A 23,711-nucleotide genomic window follows, 5' to 3' on the forward strand; every position below is an offset into this window, starting at 1 on the left:
TATGAAATCGTTTAATAATTGTGTGACTATGTATCATCAACAGCACCACCAATTTGTTTAGCTTCAAAAAAAGATTATACTAACCGAGCTGATCACTTAAATTCTTCTCCATCTTTTCCCATGATGCAATTTGAGAATTATAACTTGACTGTAGATTTTCTATTTGCCTCACCAATGGTCTTGTGGCTGTAAATAAAATAAAATAAGTTCAAGACTTAACATTTTTACTTTTTTAAATATTTTCACTTTTTTGTCAACAAGTAGTGAGATTAAGACAATTCTGATTTTTTTCTCAACCCTAGTGTATGAAGGGAACACTTTTTTCTGGATATTAGGCAGAGGAAAAAATCAAAATCATCTCAATCTCGCTACAGTCGCCACCTGAGGCAATTTTCTGAAGTTAAATGGGGGGGGGGGCTACTATGCCTCTACTTCAGCTGATCACACTACAGGCATAAATATAGAAGGAACAGTCATGTTGCCTGTGTAAATGGATAGTGTGCTTGTCCGCCGGATTGCAAGAGGACTGGGTTCAGTTCCCAGCAGAAACTAGTAAACTTTTCTTTCTGAGTTCACCTCAGCATAAATACCCAGAAAAAAAAAATCTTTCCTTCATACTGTCAACAAGTGTTTATTGCTGAAATATATATATACATTAGATACATAGCTGATTGGTGTATTGGTGATACAAATGGTAAAAATAGTAACTAACAACTTGGTGAAAAACTATAGCCAGAAACTTTCATTCAATAGACATTTAAGGCTACTTAGTAATAAGCTTTTTTCTATGTCTCATTTCTACCTACTTTGGTGTGTACAGATTTCAAAAGCTAAGAAGAGCCCAAATAGAACATGATGGACTGAGCACGACCAGGCTCTGCCGCTTACATGATATAAGCTCATTGCCTTGGCAGCATGAGCTTGATGTCAAAGAAACATGTTGTGTTTTACAAAATAGTGAGCGATGTCAGGATAGCAATGGTGCCTATTGTGTGTGCAACCGTCTTCTATGTTTCTGTACTAATTAAATGTTCAATAAGAAGTTTTAAGTGATTATTCAACACACAGTTGAGGTCCCTATCGTGGGACCAGAAGAGTCCCGAGTCAAATATATGTGCATTCAAGTATAATTGCAAAAAACGTGCAAGATCATAAATATATGAAGAGAGTTAGGGTATACAAGGAGTTTGGGGCCCTTATTTTAGGGTGCCGAGAAGACCCTTGACAGTATGCATTCAAATACAAGACTTAAAGCAATGTATACAAGTATACATATATAAACAAAAGTGTAAGAATATACAATAAAATCAGGGGGACACTGGCATATAGGACCCAGAGTCATGTTCATTCAGATACATCTTCAAAAACTCCAAGAGGAGCCCATACAAAAAAGGTCAGAAATCCCCCCCCCCCCCCCAGCTATCTGTAATAATAGAACACATTAAATACTGAAGGACTGGGCACACCATGCTTCACATCTCAGAGAAAGATTTCAAAGCATGCCCAAACGATGGATGTATCTGGAAACTTCATTAAACAAGAAGAGCAATGTGAACGAAAGAACACAACAAATGTTTTGCATCTAAAATGTGTCGTCTTCCAAGCAATTCTATTAATTGTCCTTATTTTTCCTGATGCAGATCAGATGTCAAATTAAAGTTTCAAAAAAATTTATTCTGGCTGAAATCATGATAAATAAACTTACCTGATGATATACTTTTGGTTAATTCCTCATTGTGAGCTTCAGATTCTTGTAGCCTCTGCAAATATAAGAAACTTATATGACTCTTCTAAAAAAGATTCATTCTCCAACAAACACATTTCAATACTACTACTACTCAACCGTACACACACCTCGTACACATTCCTCTATGGAATTTCTAACGAATTGGTGCATGGCGAAATGTGTGTGAACGTGTTGTGAACCTAACGTGAAGTTTGTTTTTGTGATGCTTGCTAAGCGTAGTGTGCTGCCAGATTTCAACACTGCAACTCAGTTCAATATTCCTTCTTTACAATGAATTCAAGTATCTTAATGTCAAACCAAAATTGAGGCATGACATGGGAAAAGCATGTAAGTCACAAAAAATTAATTTTACAGCCAAACACAAGTTTTTAGGTATTTTTACTTATAACATAAACACAGTCTTTTGACAGTTACAGAAATTAAATGATTCTTTCTAGTGACTTGCTTGCTTTTCCATGCCATTTTTGGCATTGGTTTCTATTTAAAAAAAAATATTGTCATATACTGTATTTTTTTCTTAGTGATTTACATGCTTCCCTATCAGGGTTTGGCTTTTGGTTTTTGACATGACAAGTGCTAAAAACTAGTTTAAACTGTGAAAAGACATCAAAAACCTAAATGAATACTTTTGGATAATGTTTTGAACATAACAGGTATAAAATTATGAAGCATTTACTTTTCTGCTTATTACAATGTTTTATTTATAAATATTAATTCATTACAATAATAATATTATATTAATATAATTATATAATTATTAATATAATATTAAAACAAAATATTAATTATAATTTGCAATTTAGAATTTTTTGACATAAAAAGAGTCTAGAACATATAAATATAATTTTATGATTTATTTATCTAAACTACTGATTACTTGTGTTCAATTTGCTAAGCAAAATATCATATATATATATATATATATATAAAAGTTTATGCCGGTTAGGAGGAGCAGCCAGTTGAGTGTTTAGGGAACTGGACTTTCACTGTGTAGGCCTGGGTTCGAATCCTAGTTCAGGCATGGATGTGTACTAACTCTTAACAAATTCCCTGGATGGATCATGCTGGTCCCTTGGGAATACATCAGGATCACCTTTTTTTTAAAAATATAATAAAATATGTATGATAGGGGGATCAGGGTTAGGGTTTTGACCTGAGGAACCAACTCAGTATTAAAAGAGTCAAAAACTTATTGTTAATGCTGTCAACTAGTTTTTTTAACCTGATAAATATGTTAGATAACAAAAAAAAAAAACTTGTTTTTATGCAGATTAAAAGATTTTATATTTGGAATTATAATTACTGAGAATCTATTTTGATATTTCAAATTTTATGATCACAACAAAATTTCATTCCTTAGTAAAAAAATTCTCTCGCAGCAACTGTTAATGCATTAACTAAACTCATTTATTCTCATCTAAAACTTTTTTAGCTCAGGTTGTATAAATCCACAGTTTTAAAGAGTATTTTCAATCAAATCAGAGCTGGCAGGACTTGATTCCCAAAGCATTTTCTTTCACGTTTAGATGCAGCTTGAATTGGAAAGCCATGGCATTATGCATGCCAGTAAATATACCATGTCATAGTCAAACTCAGTCATTTCTACTTTTGCTCTAAGAATAAGTTACAGGAGTATTTTAAGCATCAAATACAAGCCAGCACTGTTGAATTAAAAGACATTTTAGTTCTACAATTCAGTATTTTGATTGCTAGATATATTCTAATGCTATGCATAATAAGGGCATGGTTGTAAGTATCATTGATTATCTAGAGAATTTAATAACAGAAATTAGCATTACATATATAGTGTAAAACACCTTTTTAAACACTTACCCTATTATAAAAAGAGTACAGCAGATGCTTACAGCTATATACACACAAATATAAGCAGTTAAAGAAATTTTCAAAGGTCAAGAATGATCTTAAATTGAAGAATATCAAATATTTCTATTTTTTTTCCTTCAGCTTTTATGCTATGCTTCATTCAAATTGTATATTTCATAAAAAAAACACATATATGTATATTATCCGAAATAATTCTGTAGACAGTAGAAAATTGTTTTACAATGAAATTAAGTACACTGCTGGCCACCGTAAATGCAACACCCTGAAGGAAGCATGCAAATAATATGAAATTTACAACATGCATTAGCGGAGGTGAGATATGCAAATGATTAGAATTTCAGCGCAGACGCACATCACGCGCGCCTGTGGCGCCACTTCAAAGCGCTATTTAAGGATTGGAGATTTCGACGATTTGAAGTACGGCAATTGTGTTTTTCTTGTGGTTTTTTCAAAAAAACTATCAATTATGCCTCGTAGAAAACAGCAATCATCTTTTGATCAAGAATCCGAGTTCGACAGAGGAAGGATAGTGGCCTACCGAGATTGTGGATTATCTTTCAGGGAAATCGGTAGTCGTGCTGGACGAAACCAAACAACTGTAATGCGGATATGTGATCGTTGGATGCAGGAGGGTACGACGGACCGACATGTTCGATCGCATCCACCTCAGTGCACCACTTCACGTGATGACAGGCGTATTGTGCGTATGGCAGTGACGGATCGCTTAGCCACATCACGAACCATAGCACAGCACATTCAGTCTGTACCGCATCATCCAGTGTCTGCGCGTACCATTCGACACCGTTTACAGCAGAGTGGTCTGTCCGCAAGACGTCCATTGCTTCGTCTACCCTTGACGCAGAACCACAGACGTCTCCGCCGCCAATGGTGCGATGAAAGAAGGATGTGGACGGCACAATGGAATGAAATTGTCTTTACTGACGAGTCACGCTTCTGTCTGCAACACCACGATGGTCGGATTCGAGTCTGGAGACACCGTGGAGAGAGCATGCTGAACAGCTGCGTTATGCACCACCACACTGGTCCTGCACCGGGTATTATGGTATGGGGCAGTATTGGATATCACTCTCGCACTCCTCTAGTACGCATTGCCGGTACTTTAAAAAGCCATCGCTACATCTCCGAGGTGTTGGAGCCAGTTGTCCTTCCTTACCTTCAGGGCTTGCCCACAGCCATATTTCAACAGGATAATGCGCGACCACACGTGGCACGCATTGTGCAAAGGTTCTTCGTCAATCGCCAGATTGAATTGCTTCCCTGGCCAGCTCGCTCTCCGGATCTTTCACCGATAGAAAACATGTGGTCCATGGTTGCTCAACGATTGACCCAGATTACATCCCCAGCTGCCACACCAGATCAACTTTGGCAACGCGTGGAAGCTGCTTGGTCTGCTGTACCCCAAGAACACATCCAAAGTCTCTTTGAATCAATGCCGAGGCGTGTGGCAGCGGTGATCTCCAACAATGGCGGCTACTCTGGCTACTGCTTTTGGTAGGAACCACACTTCACAGAAGTCTATAAATTTAATCATTTGATGCTTGGTCAACATGTTATCTACAAAATAAATATTGTTGCGATATCTCTTGTCTTTCTTGGTGTTGCAATTTGGGTGGCCAGCAGTGTATTTATTCTTTGTAATAGCATAGTTATATTAAACATTACATGTAATTAACTTGTGTATTACCAATTGAAATTTTTATATTGAAAAGCAATATTGAAGTTCATGACGTGACCGTTTAAACCATCAAAAACCTGCTAATCCTGTTCATGTTAATGCCTCAATTAGTGAGATAAATACTTATTTTGTACTTAGTTACTACTGCTGTTTCTTAAATATTATTTTTCATGCTGCAATAAAACATTGATAAATAATGGTTCTAGAAGAGACGCACCAACTGTAACCTAGATATTTCATCCTTCAAAGCACTTTCTCTGTTATTGGCCTCTTCTTCAGACACCTTGAGACTATTCCTCAAGTCTTCAATCTGAATCACAAAAGCTTCTTTATCACGACTGGCTTCTTTATGAGCTTGATCAAGACCCTCTCGTAACTTCTCACTCGCAGCTAGCTCAACGCTAAGTGTGAGATCCTGTGCACATGAATATGAAATCTTAACAACTCATAATATAAAAGAACTTTTTGAGAATTAAAAAGGATAATTAGAATCTTGCAATCTAGAAAGGTTTATCGGATATGCATACACAGCTTACTAATAAGTTGAAGAACAAAAAATATATACTACAAAATGAATTGGTTAACCTGTATTTCTTTATCTTTGGCTGCACAGGAAGCTCGAAGAATTGAGAGTTCGCTATATTATGGGGAGAAAAATATTTACACATTAAAACAAATTTGTAGTGTGACAAGTATCATAAAAACTAAAAACATATATGCAGCTGGTGAGTCACAAAATTATAAAACTATTAAATAAGAGAAAAAACACATAGTTTTTAACACTTTCAGGTCTGAGCTATTTCGACTGTTTGTCCCTATGAACTGAGGGTTTTTGGCCCTTTTCATGATTTTTTTAAAGGTACTTAGAATATATACATCTCAACAGTTATTTTTAGCTATAAATTTCGAACTCTTTTCTTTCATAATATAGCAATTATTTAAAGGTATTATAAATTAATATTTAATGAAAAATAATTAAAAAAGGTATGTTTTAGAGTTTTAAAAAAGTTCCGCATAAGAAAACATCCTTTTTTAACATAAAATTTCAAACAATTCTGAATAAAAACTTATCCAAATGTTGTACAAATATCTAAAAACGGTTTTTATTAAAAAAATATCATCCTGTCATCAACAAACATGGCTACCTTACATAGGAAGACAAATGTGTTTCCACTATAATTACTTCTACATCATTTCATAAAGCTACATCCGTTGGCTGCTGCCATCTAATATTATATATATATATATAATTTTTTTTTTTTTTTGAACTAGAACAGCGGTTCTCAACTGGTGCTCTGTGTGCACTGCCCAGGGGCTCCGCGGTGACTCAAGGAAAGTAAAATAAATAAGTAAATTTGACAGATAAATGAAAAAAGAGGCCTACAGGGTTCAGCCATAAAAATTATACATAAAAAGGGCTCCCCGAGTCAAACAAGGTTGAGAACTGCTGAACTAGAAGATTTATAAATTATGTTTAAAAACACCGGGAACATATATATTCAGCCATTTTATAGCTACTAGAGTTAAAAGTTAAGCCAGAGTTAGACTCGGGCTTAGTTCCCTTAAACAAAAACAGTATCCCGAGTCAGGCTTGGGCTTAGACCCGAAAGTGTTAATACAAATTTATCTACACACAAAACACTCACTTGTTTATATCTGATATACAATGAAATCACAAATCAGCCACAATAGGGACTAGACACTCAGTCATCCAATAGATTTGACCTACCTTTGATAGCCAAAGACTCAGGTAATATGAACCTCATTGAATTTTGAGGCAAATAAAATACAGAAGTGAATGATGGCAATTGTCAATTGTGTATTTGCACAGAGATTATTTTAAATTGCTACAATGCGATAAAAATATCAAATACACATATGGTATAAAATTGCACTAAATAAAGCATTTACAATTTAATAATTTTCAAATAAGAGTTTAAGAGTTAAGCTTTCATGAAAAAATTTCCCTGACTTTTTCAGGTTTTCTGGTCAAATTTTAAAAAATTCCATGTAATTTTTTATTCGAAAATTTTATATAAATTAATTATAATTAAATTGTAAAATTAATTACAAAATTTATTGTTATCATAGCATCATAAACATAGATTATTAATTATCAATTTTTTTACACACGTATTCATGCTTTTCTAATGCACCTGCAAGAAAAAAAGAGCACAATCAAGGAATACAAGATTTCCCCTTTTCTGCAATATCACTCTGTCTGAAAACATTACCTTAAAAATTTCTCCAACATCCTTGAATTATTATAGGATGAGTGGGACATCATTAATTCCAATGTCCACAAGATTTAAACTCCCATGTGTTTAATTTGTGACATAATTAGTCAAAGATGTAGTTGGTTTCGCTGCATTAGGATCTTACAAAATCATTGTTTCTCTTCTGCAGTTCCTACAGGTTTTTTTTTTTCTGCATTTCACTGCAAGATTTGAGGATGATCAATGAGTAAGATGTTATGAGATCGCAATTTACACACCCAATATCCCTTTTCAAAGGGAAAATGTTTTTTCTTTATTATTTTTGCTTTCGATCAGTGACAATTGCAATGATTTTCCAGGTCAGTTGTCAGAAATTTCCAGGTTTTGGAACAAAAATGGACTATTTTCCCCTGATTTTTTTTTTTTTTTTTTTTACTTTTTTTAAATAAAAACTTTTTCCCCTGATTTTTCCTGACCTATATGAACCCTGTCAAATACTATCGCACATACTTTAAAAACAGTACCTTCATATAAAATGCAAAGCTCTTACTACACGATAAGATTGTAATTTAATCAGTTTGTTGCAATGCAAAGTGTTTTGGATGCAAGTTTACTACATAATACCTTTTTAAAATCAATATAAACTGATGAGCCAAAAAAACTGGTGCAGGCATGCGTATGCAAATAAAGAGATATGGAACCAATCAGAGTACGGCGCTGCAGTCGGCAACGCCTATATAACACAACAAGTGCCTGGCATAGTTGTTAGATCGGTTACTGCTGCTACAATGGCAGGGTATCAAGATTTAAGTGAGTTTGAACGTGGTGTTATAGTCGGCGCACGAGAGATGGAACATAGCATCTCCGAGGTAGCGATGAAATTTGGATTTTCACATACGAATGCCTCACCTGGGCCCGACAACACCGATATTGGACTGTTGAGGACTGGAAACACGTTGCCTGGTCTGACGAGTCTCGGTTCCAATTGCTTCGAGCTGATGGACGTGTACGGGTATGGAGACAAGCTCATGAATCCATGGACCCTACATGTCAACAGGGGACTGTTCAAGCTGGTGGAGGCTCTGTGATGGTATGGGGCGTGTGCAGTTGGCGTGATATGGGACCCCCTGATACGTCTAGATACGACTCTGACAGGTGACAGGTACGTAAGCATCCTGTCCGATCACCTGCACCCATTCATGTCCATTGTGCATTCCGACGGACTTGGACAATTTCAGCAGGACAATGCGACACCCCACACGTCCAGAATAGCTACAAAGTGGCTCCAGGAACACTCTTCTGAGTTTAGACACTTCCGCTGGCCACCTAAATCCCCAGGCATGAACATTATTGAACATATCTGGGATGCCTTGCAACGTGCTGTTCAGAAGAGATCTCCACCCCCTCTTACGCCTGCGGATTTATGGACAGCCCTGCATGATTCATGGTGTCAATTACCTCCAACACTACTTCAGACATTAGATGAGTCCATGCCACGTCGTGTTGCGGCACTTCTGCGAGCTCGCGGGTGCCCTAGACGATATTATTCAGGTGGACCAGTTTTTTTGGCTCTTCAGTTATGTAAAGTGGCTCACATAACTGAACCCTCATTTAATCAAGATTCATAAAAACACAATAAGAAATTTTAAAAAATAAGTACAAAATGTGTCAGACATTTAAGAATAAAAATGTAGAAATTTAAATTTACTTCAATGTACTGTCTAAAGAGTTTCTTAATCCTTGTTCCTTAGCTGTAGAATCTTCTAATGAATTCTGAAATGAAAGATAAGTTCATAAATAAAATGTTATTCAAACCCATAAAAATAATATATTTTGATTCATTTTTTTAAAATTATACTCAATATGAAAATGCCAACCTTTTAACTTTATTTTTAATCAGTATTTTCAAAGGGAAACAATAAAAAGTTATTGTTACGAAAATTATGTAAATAGTGATTATTTATCATTTATGTCATTTCTCACCTGTAAATAATTGGTTAGTGCATTTTTTTGTAAAACCCCTCGAAATTTACAACAAACTTGGCACATTTAGCGACAGCTCTAACCTGATGCAAAAAGAGAAATATAAAGATGTCATCCGAATCTTGGAGATCATTCTAGGTCTGTTTTGTCTTTATAACATGGCACCATCAGAGCAGACCTAATGTGCTTATTAAAATTGTAACAAGAAGATAAGACCTTATCCGTAGACTGCTCTCTTTATTTGTCTATCGTGTTCCACTAAGATCTCTGCTTGTAAATGCATGTAAAAATAGCTGTTCTGTGAATAAATTTGAGACGTCCTGCATTTTGTTTCATCCTCTAATTATTCCAAGGAATTGAGTGAGACATTATACAGAACATTATGATCTTTATTAATTTAGCAGTTTGTATTGCCTGAAAGATAAAAATTTCTTAAAATTTAATAATCTTACAAACAAAATCCTTCTTTGGACTTTTGCAAGTACATTTTCTTCGTACAATTTGATATGCCAAAAGTGCAATTCAAAACCAGTGCATATTTTGAAAGTTTTACGTCATTAAAATTTACATAATAGTGGGGGGGGGGGGGGGTTTCCTTTGACACAGTGCAAACTTACTACTTAACCATACATGCACCTCATACACATTCCACAGTGCAAACCACAATGGGAATTTGTTTCACTAAAAGATGGTGAGCATCAAACAGGTTGAGGCTGATAGCATTGCGTGACTGTGCATTTCTCATGTAAAAGCAGTAATGCTGTGATTCAAGTTTGTTATTTATTGCAAAACTGTTAAGTTAAAAGAGACTTAAAGCCAAGGCAATTTTTTTAAATATTCATTTCATTACTTACAAGTATTCAGAATGAGGAACAAGAAAAAAAATCAGTAGTATTTTTATCAGTAGTTTCCCATTGTGTACATACAATGTAAAATGTATAACAAATATTAATTAACACAATTATATATCATTAATCATAGCAACAAAACAAATTGCATAGATACTAGGAGGAAGAAAAAAATAATAATGAAGATAAGTGATCAGAAGAATTTTTCCAATGATAAGGACCCTCAGAAGGGGACACAAGATAAAAAAATTGCAGATTTTCTTTATTCTTTCTATAATCTATTCATTTATTTTATGTGACTCTATCTGGGAAACAATTCTCACTAAAAATGTCAAAAACTAAAGATGTCAAAAGCCTTCAAGCATAGCTAAAAATGCATCTAAGTGAAAAAAATAAGTTTTGGAATGAGGTGACATGCAGACAATACACAGAAAATGATGTAATCAGCCACTAATAGCACAGCCAGTCAAATGACAAGGCTTTTTTTTCTGTAGCTGCTTTATATCGCCACTCAAGCAGAAAGACTTGATATCGCTGGTCAACGGGCAAGATTATGTCCGATTCAGAAAAAAATTGGTCATTTAAAAGCAAAGTTAGAGCCTATTGGGAAAAGTTGGATGACAAGGAATTCATTCCTATACAAAAGGTGGAAATTTATGCTGAGCTGCCTATGAAGAGGAATGCCAACGGGTCAGTGATGCCTGGAAAGAGGTGACTATAAAAACTATAAAAAGTTCATTCACAAAATGTGGGTATGAAACTTTGAACTCCAGTGATTTTGACTCTGAATATGAAAATCCTTTTGATTGCACTGACTCTTTCGAATTAGATAATTAGATGAAAAACTTTTGGGCTTATATTTAATACTGATTCAGATGAGTCTGAGTTTGAAGGTTTTTGACTGAACTGCAAATTTTGTTTCGTGTGTAAATAATGCTAGTCTCATGAATAAATTTCATTAATTAGCATACCAATAGCATAGCTGCCAAGTCTCCCGAATTTTTCGGGAATCTCCCGAATTTTAGCTTCATCGCTCGATCTCCCGAAAAGTTCTTAAATCTCCCGAATTTTTACGAAAATCACAAAAATCCCTAATTGTCCCTAAAAATTCCCTACTTCATTAAAAAAATCCCCGCTTATGAAAACAATCCCTAAGGAATTTCTTGTGGGGCATGAAGCCTCTTTTTTTCCCCTTTCGAAATGACGTCACACGTCGTAAATGGGGAAATTCCCTTTTTAAGGAAGTTTCACAAACCCTCTGTTGGTAACAAGAAATTTGTTTGTCTTCTCGTGCAGGGAAATGGCTTAGCAGCCAATAGTCCTGGATAATAATTGAAGATTATAGTGACGCGCATATGGTCAAAATTTCTTTTGCTGAAGTTAATTACGTGCGATATAACAAAGCATGAATAATGATAAGCAAAAACATATTTAATCACTTTTAAAGATACTTATTCCGATGAATTTCCTTTCATCAAACGTTCCAGAAGAGGGCCGACTTTTCCTTTTTGTACAAGTTGTGTTACGGACATAAACATCGGTCATGGAAAGACTGCCATCATCAGTCGTGAAGTGAAAAAAAAAACATCAAGCAAGTGTCACAAAAAGTCAGTGTTCTTCAAAAATTTACGGTGTTTTCCTTCATCTTCCGATGATTTTGGGGTCATTCGCGCAGAATGTTTATTTTCACATCGTTTCTGATTGAACACAATATTTATTTTTACATCATTGAAGTTTTGGCCTCCGATTTCACTTGTTTTTTGAGTAGGAATTTTATTCCCAAGGGTTTAAAATGTGTGTAAAATCCCTATTTTAATTTGACTCCAGTTTTTGAGTAGGGATTTTATTCCCTATGCTTTAACGTTTATGTTTGGAAAATCCCTATTTTATTTGTAAAAATCCCTATTGCATTTATTAGGGAGTGGTTTTAGCATAAAATACGGGTTTGCGCGAAAATCTCCCGAATTTTCATTTTCAAAAGTTGGCAGCTATGCAATAGATTGATTATTGAAACACAAGGTAAGTTTTGATTTTGTTTTTTAAATCATCCTGCCGATAATATGTCGCCGTGGATTATGCATTGTTTTTTTTTTTTCTTTCATCAAATTTTGCATGTGTATTATATGCCACACCAGATTATATGCAGGAAAATACTGTATTGCTGCTCAGTATTAAACGCTAGTAATTGATTTGGATGTGAATAACTTATTTTGGAGATGAAAATGCCAAATAATAGTCTCTTTCATTTTACGGATAGTTTCATTCAATGTAAAAGATTTTTAATGACATGAGTAACACTAATCTCATAAATCCATGTAACAATGTATATATATCTATTATTTTTAGAAATGACAACAAAAGGAATTAGTACAGAAAAATGATATGGAAAAGGATATACATCTATTATACATCTACAAATCAGTGAAATTTATGGACTGAATTAAATTCATATTTTAACTAAATTAACTATGAACTTGAAAAAAAAGAAGAGATATTTACCCTTAGAGATACTAATTCTTTCTCGTGCTTGTTTATCACATTGGTCAATTGGCGTATAGCATCTGAAAGTTGAATTTTTTTTTAATTTCAAAAACAAATGCAGTCACTTGACTGGAAATTCATTATAAAAAGCAATTTAATATAAATTAATACACTAAACTTTACACACACTAATAATCTATAAAATTATCATCATTTCTAAAAGCAACAGTGCATCATTTATGTGTTCAAAGGCTTTAATTTTATTTAAATTAAAGGTAATCCAAAGATTTTTTGGTGTCCAACTACATCCCCCCATTCCTTTGTATAACAAAAATTCTATTTTATTGTTCTATTTTAATTTCAATTTCGTTATGTCCTTTTCACCCCCCCCCCCCCACACACACACACACACACACACACACATACTGAAATATTGCACAAAGGATTTCTGAAATATTGACTTGCATCCAGTCAGATTCGGCCCCAGATTCCTTCCTGGTGAGTATGTTTAAGGCAAAATAAAAAAGCCAAAAACTATCAAATTTCTAACCAGGTACAGATTTTATCAAGAAAACTTTTATAAGTGCGCCACTCGAGACCAATGCAATGTTTCAAACTGATTTAAGAAAGTTTTTTGCAAGTGTTAGGCTCACAGTTATGTGAAATTTCTTCCAGAAGTTATGATACTTAGAACTAGAATACTTTCTTACATATAATCTGTAGATTAATAGGTTTCTAAAAAAATCAGAATTTCTTAGTGCAGATTATACTACTGCAATGTTTTACAAAGTGAATATGTCTTTTAGATCATCTGACGATACTGGATTTATTAACAAAAAAAGTTGTGTGATGAAATGCCTTAAATGCTCGTATCTCAGGAACTATTCAGTATCTATCAAAGCTTTTGATGGCTGCAGGTAGATCTTATTAAACAAATCCAATGATATCATTTTGGTTTTAATATCTCCTCCAGTCTGGGCAAAAGGCTTACAGATGCATTTTTAACTAAATTTTTTTATACTATATCTCTAGTGGTTCGCAATGCAAACAGAACCTAATGGTACTGTCTGATAGATATTTTTGAGACAAATCTAATGGTTTCAATATGTCTTCTAGTAATGTTATTCCAATCCCCAGCACAAACGTCTGGTTTTTACTTTATTTCTAGTCAATTTTACATTTGTATTTGAAAATTAAAAAATGACTATTTACCTTTTAGTTTCGCTTGTGGTCAGTTGCGGTAGTTACGTGTCATAATTGGGGCCAATCATCCCATAAATGTTGCCATTTTTACAATTAAAATTGGGGCTCGACCAGGGTCCAACGATTTGTTTGATTGTATTGAACCATTTTGGGATCCACTGGTTGATCTAGGCTCGTGTCTCGAATTTGAAACCGAATTGGTTTACACTACATCTCAAGATTAATACAATTGAACGACTGATGTAGTTGAACCCAAAATTGCGAAAGAACCACTGCTATATGTGTTTCAGAACTATATGAAGTTCTTTCATCAGTAGCAGAAACAAAGAATATTGAAAAAAAAACTCCTTATAGCGGGAGTTACTCACTGTTGTAGACAAAAGAGTCGAATTCAAAATGAACCGGCAACAAAAGAGTAGAGGAGGAGGACACAAAAGGAAAAGTGGCTGAGTCAATCACAAATGATGATAGTGATGCTGATGGAGAAGAATAATTATTGTAGAAACTGTTGCCAGATTTTTGTGAAATATGGTGTGCTAGTTAGGTCGTAGACCAACTGGTTTGTGTTTTTGTTATACAAATACAATTACAATGCCACAACAGGCAAAATGCCCAACAAGGTGGGTGAGAAAAAGATGCCCATAAAAAATGAGGTGGTTGATGTGGAATGATTCAGAGAAGTCCAAGTCAGACGGTGAGGGGGCATTTTTGAATGATTTTGGTAGCAGAGAAGTCAAATTTATGGTCAAAGGACCAGCAGTGTTGGGCTATGGATGAGCGATTAAAGTCTTGGTTGGTTACGTATCTTCTATGCTCATTTAAACGGCATTTTAGGGCATGTTTAGTTTGGCCTATATATGATAATCTGCATTGGCATGAAATGCTGTAGATGCCCCAGTTGTTGAGTGTGTCAATGGGATCTTTAAGTTTAGAAAAGCAAAGTTTATTGACAGGGGTGAAAAATACAGAAAAATTGTATTTTCACAGGATTTTAGCGATGCCTTGGCTGATTTTTGGGAAGAAAGGCAAAATGATCAAGTTTTTGTGTTTAGGTTTAGGCTTGGTTGCGGAAGTGTTTTTAATAAGTTTGCTGTGTAGATTATCAATGAGAGAGCTGTGGTAGCCATGATCAACTGCTATTGCTGTTAGGATATTCAGCTCAACATCGAGTAGAGTCTGTGAAAAGCAGATATTAATGACTCGCTTCACGTATGTGTAGAACGAGGCATACTTTTGTGCCGTAGGATGCACAGAAAGGTTGTGAGAGGGTAGAGAAACAGCAAACGGTTTGCAAAAGACAGTGGTAGAGAAAATTTGTTCTGGCGAGAGACCAATATGTCCAGGAATGCAATTTGGTTATTGCGTTCTTCATCTATAGTGAATTCAATGCAGGGGTCAATGGAATTGAGAATATTTAGAATATGGTCAATGTTAGTGTTACGGTCAAGAAGGACAAAGTAATCATCAACATATCTGACGTAAAAAGGAAAATGGATTTCAAGGAAGAATTTTTTTGTTTCAAAATAGTGCATGTAGATGTCACTAAGTACAGGGCTGAGAGGGTTTCCCATGGCAAGGCCTTCAGTCATGCGACAGAATTGTTTGTTGAAAGAGAACATATTTTGGTTGAGACAGACCCAAGTAAAATCTAACAGTTCAGAGATTTCAAATTGGAAAAATGGAATTCGGTAAGTCTAGTCTCCAGACCTCGAAGAACGCCTTCAACAGGGACATTTGTAAAAAGAGACCTTACATTTTTGCTACTGATGAAGGAACTTCATATAGTTCCGAAACGCGTATAGCCGTGGTTCTTTCCAACATGGTTTGGGTTCAACTACATTGGTTGTTCAATTGTATTATCTAATCCAAAAGGTAATTCATTTCTATATCTCAAGATGTTTGCAGCTAAAACAGAAATCAATGATATTATCTGATAGATATTCTTAAGATAAATCCAATAGTTTCATTCAGGTTTCAATACTTTTTCCAGCTGGGCCCAAGGCAAGCATTTCTAACAAAATTGTGTTTTATGATATACTTTATATCATGTGAAGTTAACACCACAAATAAATGGTATCGTCTGGGGGATGTTTCAAAGATAAATCCAATGATACCTATTTCATTAAGTCAAAACCTACCACACAGTTTAAGGAACAAAGAACGTATTAATGTAAAAACTTGCAGTCATGTCTATGACACAGCCTACCCCAACATTTTTCCTAGGAGAGGATGGAATAAAAATGAATGTTTTGAAAATTAATTTTCAAGATTGCGTGATAGATGTGATTAAAAAGTCTTTTTTTTCTTTTTTGTAAAACATGCCAAATAACCTTTCATTCAATGAAAAGCTCAAAATCCAAAATATGGATTTTGAGCTATTTTCATTGAATTCCACCTCTTCCATCTCCTTGAAAGTTACCTTGTTTTATGAACCCCTTAACTTCTAGTCTTGAGATTTCATTCAATTTTCATAAATGAAAATTTTCACATGCAGACTATGTGCCACTGAAGACTGACTATATAATTATATAATTTTTCGAAATAGGAAAATTTGCATCTGCGAATTTTACAGAGCAGCAGATCAGTTATGAAAAAATTACCATTATTTCCAGCATAGAATCTCACCTATATGTTTCTTTTCTTGTTCATCTTTGGCTCCCATCGATCTCCTTAGCCTGTCAACTTCCTTCGAATTTTCATCTAATTTATCTCTAGATACAAAAAATAAAATTGAAAAATAAACATACCTACAGCAAAAGAAAAACAGTTATCTGATAAATGTTTTAATTTTACAACCAGAAGTGGGGTGATTGGTCTGGCATTTCAGAAACTGGATAGCGTAAATTCCCTCATTGACTGCTCATTTAAGGTATCCGACTACCTTTCTTAAAACTTTTCTATAAAATGAAGTTTAATATCATTTTTTAATAGAAAGTGTCTCAAAATTGTGAAAGTAATAATAAATTTTAGACTACTAATGTCATTTTTTATGTCAAATTTTAAGCAAAACCCATGTAATATTTGAAACGAAATTTCAAAAAAATTCTATGAATGAAATGTTTTGTTATTTTCACATTACATTCAGCTAGTGATGATGCAAGTTATGAAATGAAGTATAAAAACATTTTTTGGTGTGCTCATAAGTTACACCCAAATCTGTTGATATATATATGTGAATTTTCTAAAATTTCATTCCACACACATATTGTGTGTATATAAAACACTAATCAGACAAATATATGAAATAGAACTTGGATTTTGGTTCATATAATCTCAACAATATATAGCAGAATTTCATATTAAAATTTTGTAATGATACAACTAATAGATCTTTAGAAATTGTCTCTCTCTCTCGAGAACTCGATTGAATTCTCTCAAACTCGAGTAAAATTTAAAAAAAAAATAGCATCCTTTGTAAAACGCATTTAAAGTTTTCATTCACAGGTTACTTGATGTAAAAACACACACTAAAGTGGGCGTATCTTCAGTTCTAAGTGCCATATGAACAAAACAAGGCCTATAGAGAGGAACAATGTCTTTCTCCGCTGTTCATACGAAGAACGAAAGCCTGCATAACACTAAGCGGAGATCGAGATGTAGTTCGGAAAGAAAAAAAAAACTTTTCTTTCCAAACTACATCTACACTGCCGCTGTGGTGGTCGAGTAGTTATAGTGACGGACTCGCGATGCGAGGATCTGGGTTCGAACCCCACAGTGGTGGTCGGCTGAAGTCGGTTTTCTGTGGTTCCCAACTTCAAGGCGCAAATGCGAGCCGATCTCCCCGTTAAAAAGTCTCGCCACAGAGAGCAACAGCCCTACAACCATAGATCATTCAATCATAACACTTCACTCATAGTTAGAAAAACTAGTGGCAGATGGCAGCACTACACATAACAAGCATTACAGAGAAACAACAAAAACTTCATGTCAGGTTTCACTACACGTACACGCACATTCCCACATATACCGATTCGTTGGGGGGTTCCCCGGGGGAGGGGGGGTGTGGTGTAGTAGTAGTAGGTAGGGCCTCCAAAAAATGGCTCGGGGATCCATGATGTTCTTAAGTCAGCCACCTCGTTGGGCAATTTGCCTGTTGTGGCGTTGTATTTGTATTGTATTGGCTTTATCTTGATCTCTGCTTGGTTATCCAGATTTTCATACTTCGTAAAAACAAGGTGTGTTTTGGAATCACGAGAAATAGGGTTTTCTTAATTTAAAATAAAAGATATCTATATATTTTCTTTCAATATGTCATTTTAAACATAGTTGAATACCTTAAAGGATAAGGATGTCAAAATTCATGCTTGCTCCTGCTGACCCCGTATATTTTTTTATCTATCCATGGCCCTACTTATAATGCAAAATTCATGGAATAGGAAAAACATTTGAAAGCTATGAAACATCGAACAGATATATCATTTTAAGGTACTGTCATAGTTAGAAGTGAAATTACATAGAATACATTAATTTGTTCTTCATATCACCATCATGTTAAATAAGATACAGAAAGGGATGGAGTATAGGTATAATTTTTTTAACTAAAACCGCAATATCTCACTTGAGCGACTTGATGGAATGTTCCATTTCCTCTTCCTTGACTCTAAGTTTCTTAATTATTGTTGTATGTTGCAGTTCCTTCTTGGAAAGTTTTTCTCCTGTAATAGGAATAATTATACATAACAAATTATATTCCTCTCATACTTTGAATCAATAATGCATCATTTAGATTTTAAAAAAAATTTAAAATCCACAAAGTTTTGCAAAAAAGTAAAAGACTGGATGATTTGATAAATTTCATTCCCAATGTTTTTAATAGAAGAGCCAAAACACACAATTCAATTCATTCTATTTGAAGGAAGAACATTGCAAAATTTGACATATGTAAATTTATAATATGGACTAGTTTACCTTCTTGCAGAAGCTCTTTAATTTGTTGATCTTTTTCTCTGATTGTTTCTTCAACTTCTGTTAGTGTAATTCTGAAAATAAAAACAAAAATGTGTGGTTTCAAATTAGTTCTGAAAAATTCCTAATAATAGTGGCAAGAGGTCTTATATAATCCCTAGAGTACCAGAGTTTTTTTAACCGGGATTTCACTGAACTCTGGATTCTGTGAGGAACTTCATAGCGCTCGAATGGAATGGTGGTAACATGCTCAACTACCACCGTGAAGGTTGCCACCATGGTCCCAGGTTCAAACCTCCGCGGCCTGGCACTCCTCAACACGATCCAACCCACACGGGTAAAAGGCTTATATCCCGGGATCATGTCTGGTCTGACAGGTTCAAACCCAGAGAAAAATATAGGTAAGATATCTTCACTAATGAGCTTGAGGCGACCACTGATAGATGGTGTCTCCATTTCCAACCTAACTTATTAACCGGTCAAGTGGTTAAGACGGCATTTGCCGTCGCTGACATACGTAATGGTGTTGCCTACGACGGCATTTGCCGACACACAGACTTTTCTGTCTTTTTCACATAGATATGACAAAATAATTTGTCGTACATGTGCTGCCATCTCTGTACAGCCATCCTTCTACTTTATTATCTCATCACTAGATGGAGTTGACAATTATATTTCAAGATCTGAGATTATTATTACTATTATCTTTGTCATGCTTTGCAAAGCTGCATCCCCATCGTTTTTGTTTCAATTTCCAACTGCCTTGCGAAGATGCATCTGTTTTATTACACATATACAGGGTGATTATAAAAAAACTATCCCATCATATGGGCCCCTAACTATCATACCATTCACAGAAACTGAATGAAATTTTGGCATAAGGTATTTTGATGTATGTGCTCAAGAATGATATGGAAAACAACAGTGTCACTCTAACAGTTACGGTTATAGTGAGAAAATTTCGAAAATATCAAATGGCACCACCACGTTTTTTGTATTGGAATGTGATCTCCATTGTGAAAAACCCTAAATAGCGTTCGAACGGCAACTGTAGCATGAAAATCACCGGCGGTAGATAGGCTAAAAGTGAGGACAATCAATAAGGACAGAGAAGCAGCATAAAATAAAGCATTTTATTGTGTTTCACAAATTTTTCACATGACCTTGTGGAGGACTAATCAGGCTGGGATCGAAGAAACGGTGTGACGAATGAAACGAACATTAATGCTCTGGTGCACGGCAAAGTCCTTTTTACTTTTCCCTTGCCTAGCTCCGGGGATTTTCATGCTACAGGTGCCATTCCAACGCTATTTAGTGTTTTTCAGTATGGAGATCGCATTCCAATACAAAAAACTTAGTGTTGCCATTTGATATTTTCTCACTGTAACCGTAACTGTTAGAGTGACACCGTTGTTTTCCATATCATTCTTGAGCGCATACCTCAAAATACCTTATGCCAAAATTTCATTCAGTTTCTGTGAATGGTATGATAGTTTTTTTATAATCACCACGTATATATATGGTCATAATCAGATGGCTCTGCAAATTGTTACTCCTCTATTCGACAGCTGATTCGTGACCATCCGTTAACAATATTTAATGTGTGCGATTAAAACGATTAACCGAAACCGAAAACCGAAAACCGTAATTGGTGAAACGGGGTTCCAATGGATAGTTATAATCCATCAAACCCCCTTCGTCATGACTCTGCCAATTCCTGTGCAGTAGTGCGCTTTGCAATGATAGTTAGATTCTAATAAGGTGGGTGAAGACGTAGGTTCACCTGAGACCCAAGGGGTTTTTTTTTTTTTTTTTTTTCAAAAGTTTTCAAATCTTCATAGACCTGGCTACACAGGTCGAGGCATGTGTAGAAAATTTTTTGGTCTTTTTAATCGTGCTTTGTGTCCACTGTCGTATGATGAAATCTCCGCAAGGTGTGGAAATTCAGAATCGTTCAATTTATCAAATAAGTTCTTTGCCAGTTTCTTTGCATATGACGTTACATCAGTCACTCCGGAATCACGTCTGATATTAACGTTTCTAACGTACCAAGGTAGTCCGGTGTATCTCCTCAGAGTCTTGTTCTGAAATCTCTCCAGAGCGATGATATTCATTTTCTTCGAGAACAACCAGACAGGCGCAGCATACAGAAGAATCGGTCTAATTGCCATCTTATACAGAATAATTTTATTTCGAATTGAAAGACTTGAGTGCCTGTGGCTTAGTCTGTTGAGCATGACCGAGGCCACGGTCGCCCTACGGATGGCATCAACACACTGCCGGGAGAAACTGAATCTCTTGTCCATTATCACCCCCAAATATTTATTGTGAATGACTGGGTTGATTATAACTCCTTGTACCTCTATGTGTGATTGTTGTGGTAATGAGGACTTGTTAGTGAACCACATGAATTTGGTTTTATCTGCATTCAGTTCAACACGGGTTCGCACACACCAGCGCTCGACCAATCTTACCATTTCTTGCAAGTTTGAAAGGGCCTTGCCAGGGTCCCTATCTGTGCAACAAAGGGCACTATCGTCGGCATAAAGAGCGGTGAAACCCTTAGGGGCAACTGGGAAGTCATTCATATGAAAATTGTGTAGGATAGGACCTAACACACTTCCCTGAGCTATTGATGAACGAATCTGTCTAGAATTAGATATTGAGTCATTTATCTGTACTCGGAAGGAGCGCAAGTCGAGATAATTGCTCACAAATTTGATGATGTTATACGGCATTCCCATGCGAATCATCTTAAACAGCAGCCCATTGTGCCAAACTTTATCAAAAGATTTCTTTAAATCGAAAAAGGCTACTGCTGCAGTGTCTTTATAAATTTTGGCTTCTTGAATTCGTTCTACGAACCGCAATAATTGAGTGGTGGTCGAGTGCTTGCTGCGGAAACCGTGCTGCTCTGGACCGATAATGTTATTGTCCTCTACAAATTTGTGTAGTCTGATGCCTACCACTCTCTCAAAAAGTTTCCCTAATGAACTGAGAAGTGAGATTGGGCGCCAATTCTGTGGATAGTGTAGGTCATGTCCAGCTTTGGGGATGACCTTAACTTTAGCGAGTTTCCATTCTGCCGGAAAGTGGTTTGTACGAAGTAATTCGTTGAATATGTTGACCAGCTGGCGAACCATATTTTCGGGGAGATTCTTGATAGTGTTGTTGGTGATGGTGTCCTGACCAGGTGCTTTTTTCTTTTTGAGGTTTTTGATAATGTTTGTTACTTCTTCAGTGTTCGTAGGAAATAAAGCAGAGGGTTGTTCTGGGGGAATATCCCTAAAGAATACTTGAACTTCTCTGTCAACACTAGCAATAAGCTGAGGAGGAGTGTTATCACATGGAGAGAACTGTCTCTCATATGTGTCAGCAAATACTTCCGCTTTATCACTGTCACTATATACTGTTCTGCTTGTGCCGACAATAGGAGGAATCCTCGAATAAGTGGGCTTACAAGTTTTATACACTTTGTATAACGTGCCATCAGCACAATTTGCCTCACGTAAAAAGCTGAAGTAACGCTCACTCATAAATTCTTTGATTTCTCTAGATACTTCTCTTTTTATAGATCTGTATCTATCTTGGTAGTACGGATTTAACGTTCTTTGCCATTTCCTCCTAAATTTGTTTTTTAATTTGATGCGTTCCTTAATCCAGCGGGGAATACCCAGTGGATTATTAGTGGGAGCATCTCGGGTGGATTCCTTAGCACTGTTAGTGATGGTTTCTGTGAGAAACAATAAGTCAGATTCAATTTGATCAATATTGCCACCCGTGAAGGAAGGCAAGGTGATTCTGGCCAGCTTTCGCTTAAATAATGGCCATATCACTATTTTCTTTGGTTTACATATAAAAGGAATATTGAAATCCGCTACCAGAAATATAGGGTTGTGATCAGAATCCGTGACAGGTTGAACGTGAACCGACATAGCAAATGTAAGGTTCTTAGCAAGCGCTATGTCAAGAATATCTGGTGACTGGCCAGCCTGGTCAGGAAAATGAGTTGGAGTGTATGGCGCATAAGGTTGAATGCTCTTTCTGATACAAAAATTTTCGAGCACCCTGCCTTGGGTGTTTGTAGAGTATGAGTTCCACAGAAAGGATTTAGCATTCATGTCGCCACACATTATCACTGGGTACTGACAATTGAAAAATTCGTTAAAAAGTGGAATGTCTATAGTATTTCTCGGAGGTTTATAGCACACTCCTATCCTAATTTTTTGATTGTTTACATAGATCTCTATTGCTATTACCTCACATTGTGTCGAGGGAGGTAGCTGAATAATATCATAATTAATGTGTCGTTTTACATATATAGCTACTCCTCCTCCTGGACCAAAGCTTCTATCCTGTCTGATACAGTCATAATTTGCTACTTTGGCAGTGTGATAAGGACGAAGCCAAGTTTCCCCCACCAGTGCCAAATGAACACCCTCAGTGTCAAGGATGTCCCTGAACTCAGTCATGCTAGAGACCAAGCTTTGGGCATTCCAAGCCATGATCTTCATGTTATGCAACACAACATTTGGTGTACTAGACATTTGTGAGTGTTGAAGCAAATAAGTGTTCAGCTGCAGTTAGAAAACAGTTGAAGAAGATTTCTATTTTCTCCTCGTTTGAAGTAGCTCTGAGGATTTTCAGAAAGCAATCCTTCGTAATAGATATTAGTTGTTGAATCGGGAAAATTATGCTATTAGAGTTCATATTGATATTGTTATTTGCTATTTTCGTGGGTTCTTTTTCCACACGGTTGCCACCACACATGTCAGATCGTTGATTCG

At 35.7% G+C, this 23,711-nt stretch overlaps 1 protein-coding gene across 1 annotated transcript in view; it reads right to left on the bottom strand.

Annotated features, from left to right (window-relative positions):
* The window catches only part of LOC149086269 (TATA element modulatory factor-like), a 76,949-nt gene that overhangs the window by 27,197 nt on the left and 26,041 nt on the right, over positions 1 to 23,711 (bottom strand). The window contains exons 8-16 of the mRNA XM_089232292.1: positions 18,928 to 18,998; positions 18,578 to 18,674; positions 16,645 to 16,730; positions 12,835 to 12,896; positions 9,213 to 9,277; positions 5,874 to 5,925; positions 5,506 to 5,703; positions 1,706 to 1,760; positions 85 to 186 (exon numbers count right to left, since the gene is read on the bottom strand). Of these exons, the coding sequence (XP_089088418.1) occupies positions 85 to 186; positions 1,706 to 1,760; positions 5,506 to 5,703; positions 5,874 to 5,925; positions 9,213 to 9,277; positions 12,835 to 12,896; positions 16,645 to 16,730; positions 18,578 to 18,674; positions 18,928 to 18,998 (788 nt within the window). The remainder of the gene's footprint in view (positions 1 to 84; positions 187 to 1,705; positions 1,761 to 5,505; positions 5,704 to 5,873; positions 5,926 to 9,212; positions 9,278 to 12,834; positions 12,897 to 16,644; positions 16,731 to 18,577; positions 18,675 to 18,927; positions 18,999 to 23,711) is intronic.

This window comes from Pholcus phalangioides, unplaced genomic scaffold (genome assembly GCF_987345545.1).
Source record: "Pholcus phalangioides strain wild (caught in Gottingen) unplaced genomic scaffold, Ppha-v1.0 ptg000005l_1, whole genome shotgun sequence".
Classification (NCBI taxonomy): domain Eukaryota; kingdom Metazoa; phylum Arthropoda; class Arachnida; order Araneae; family Pholcidae; genus Pholcus; species Pholcus phalangioides.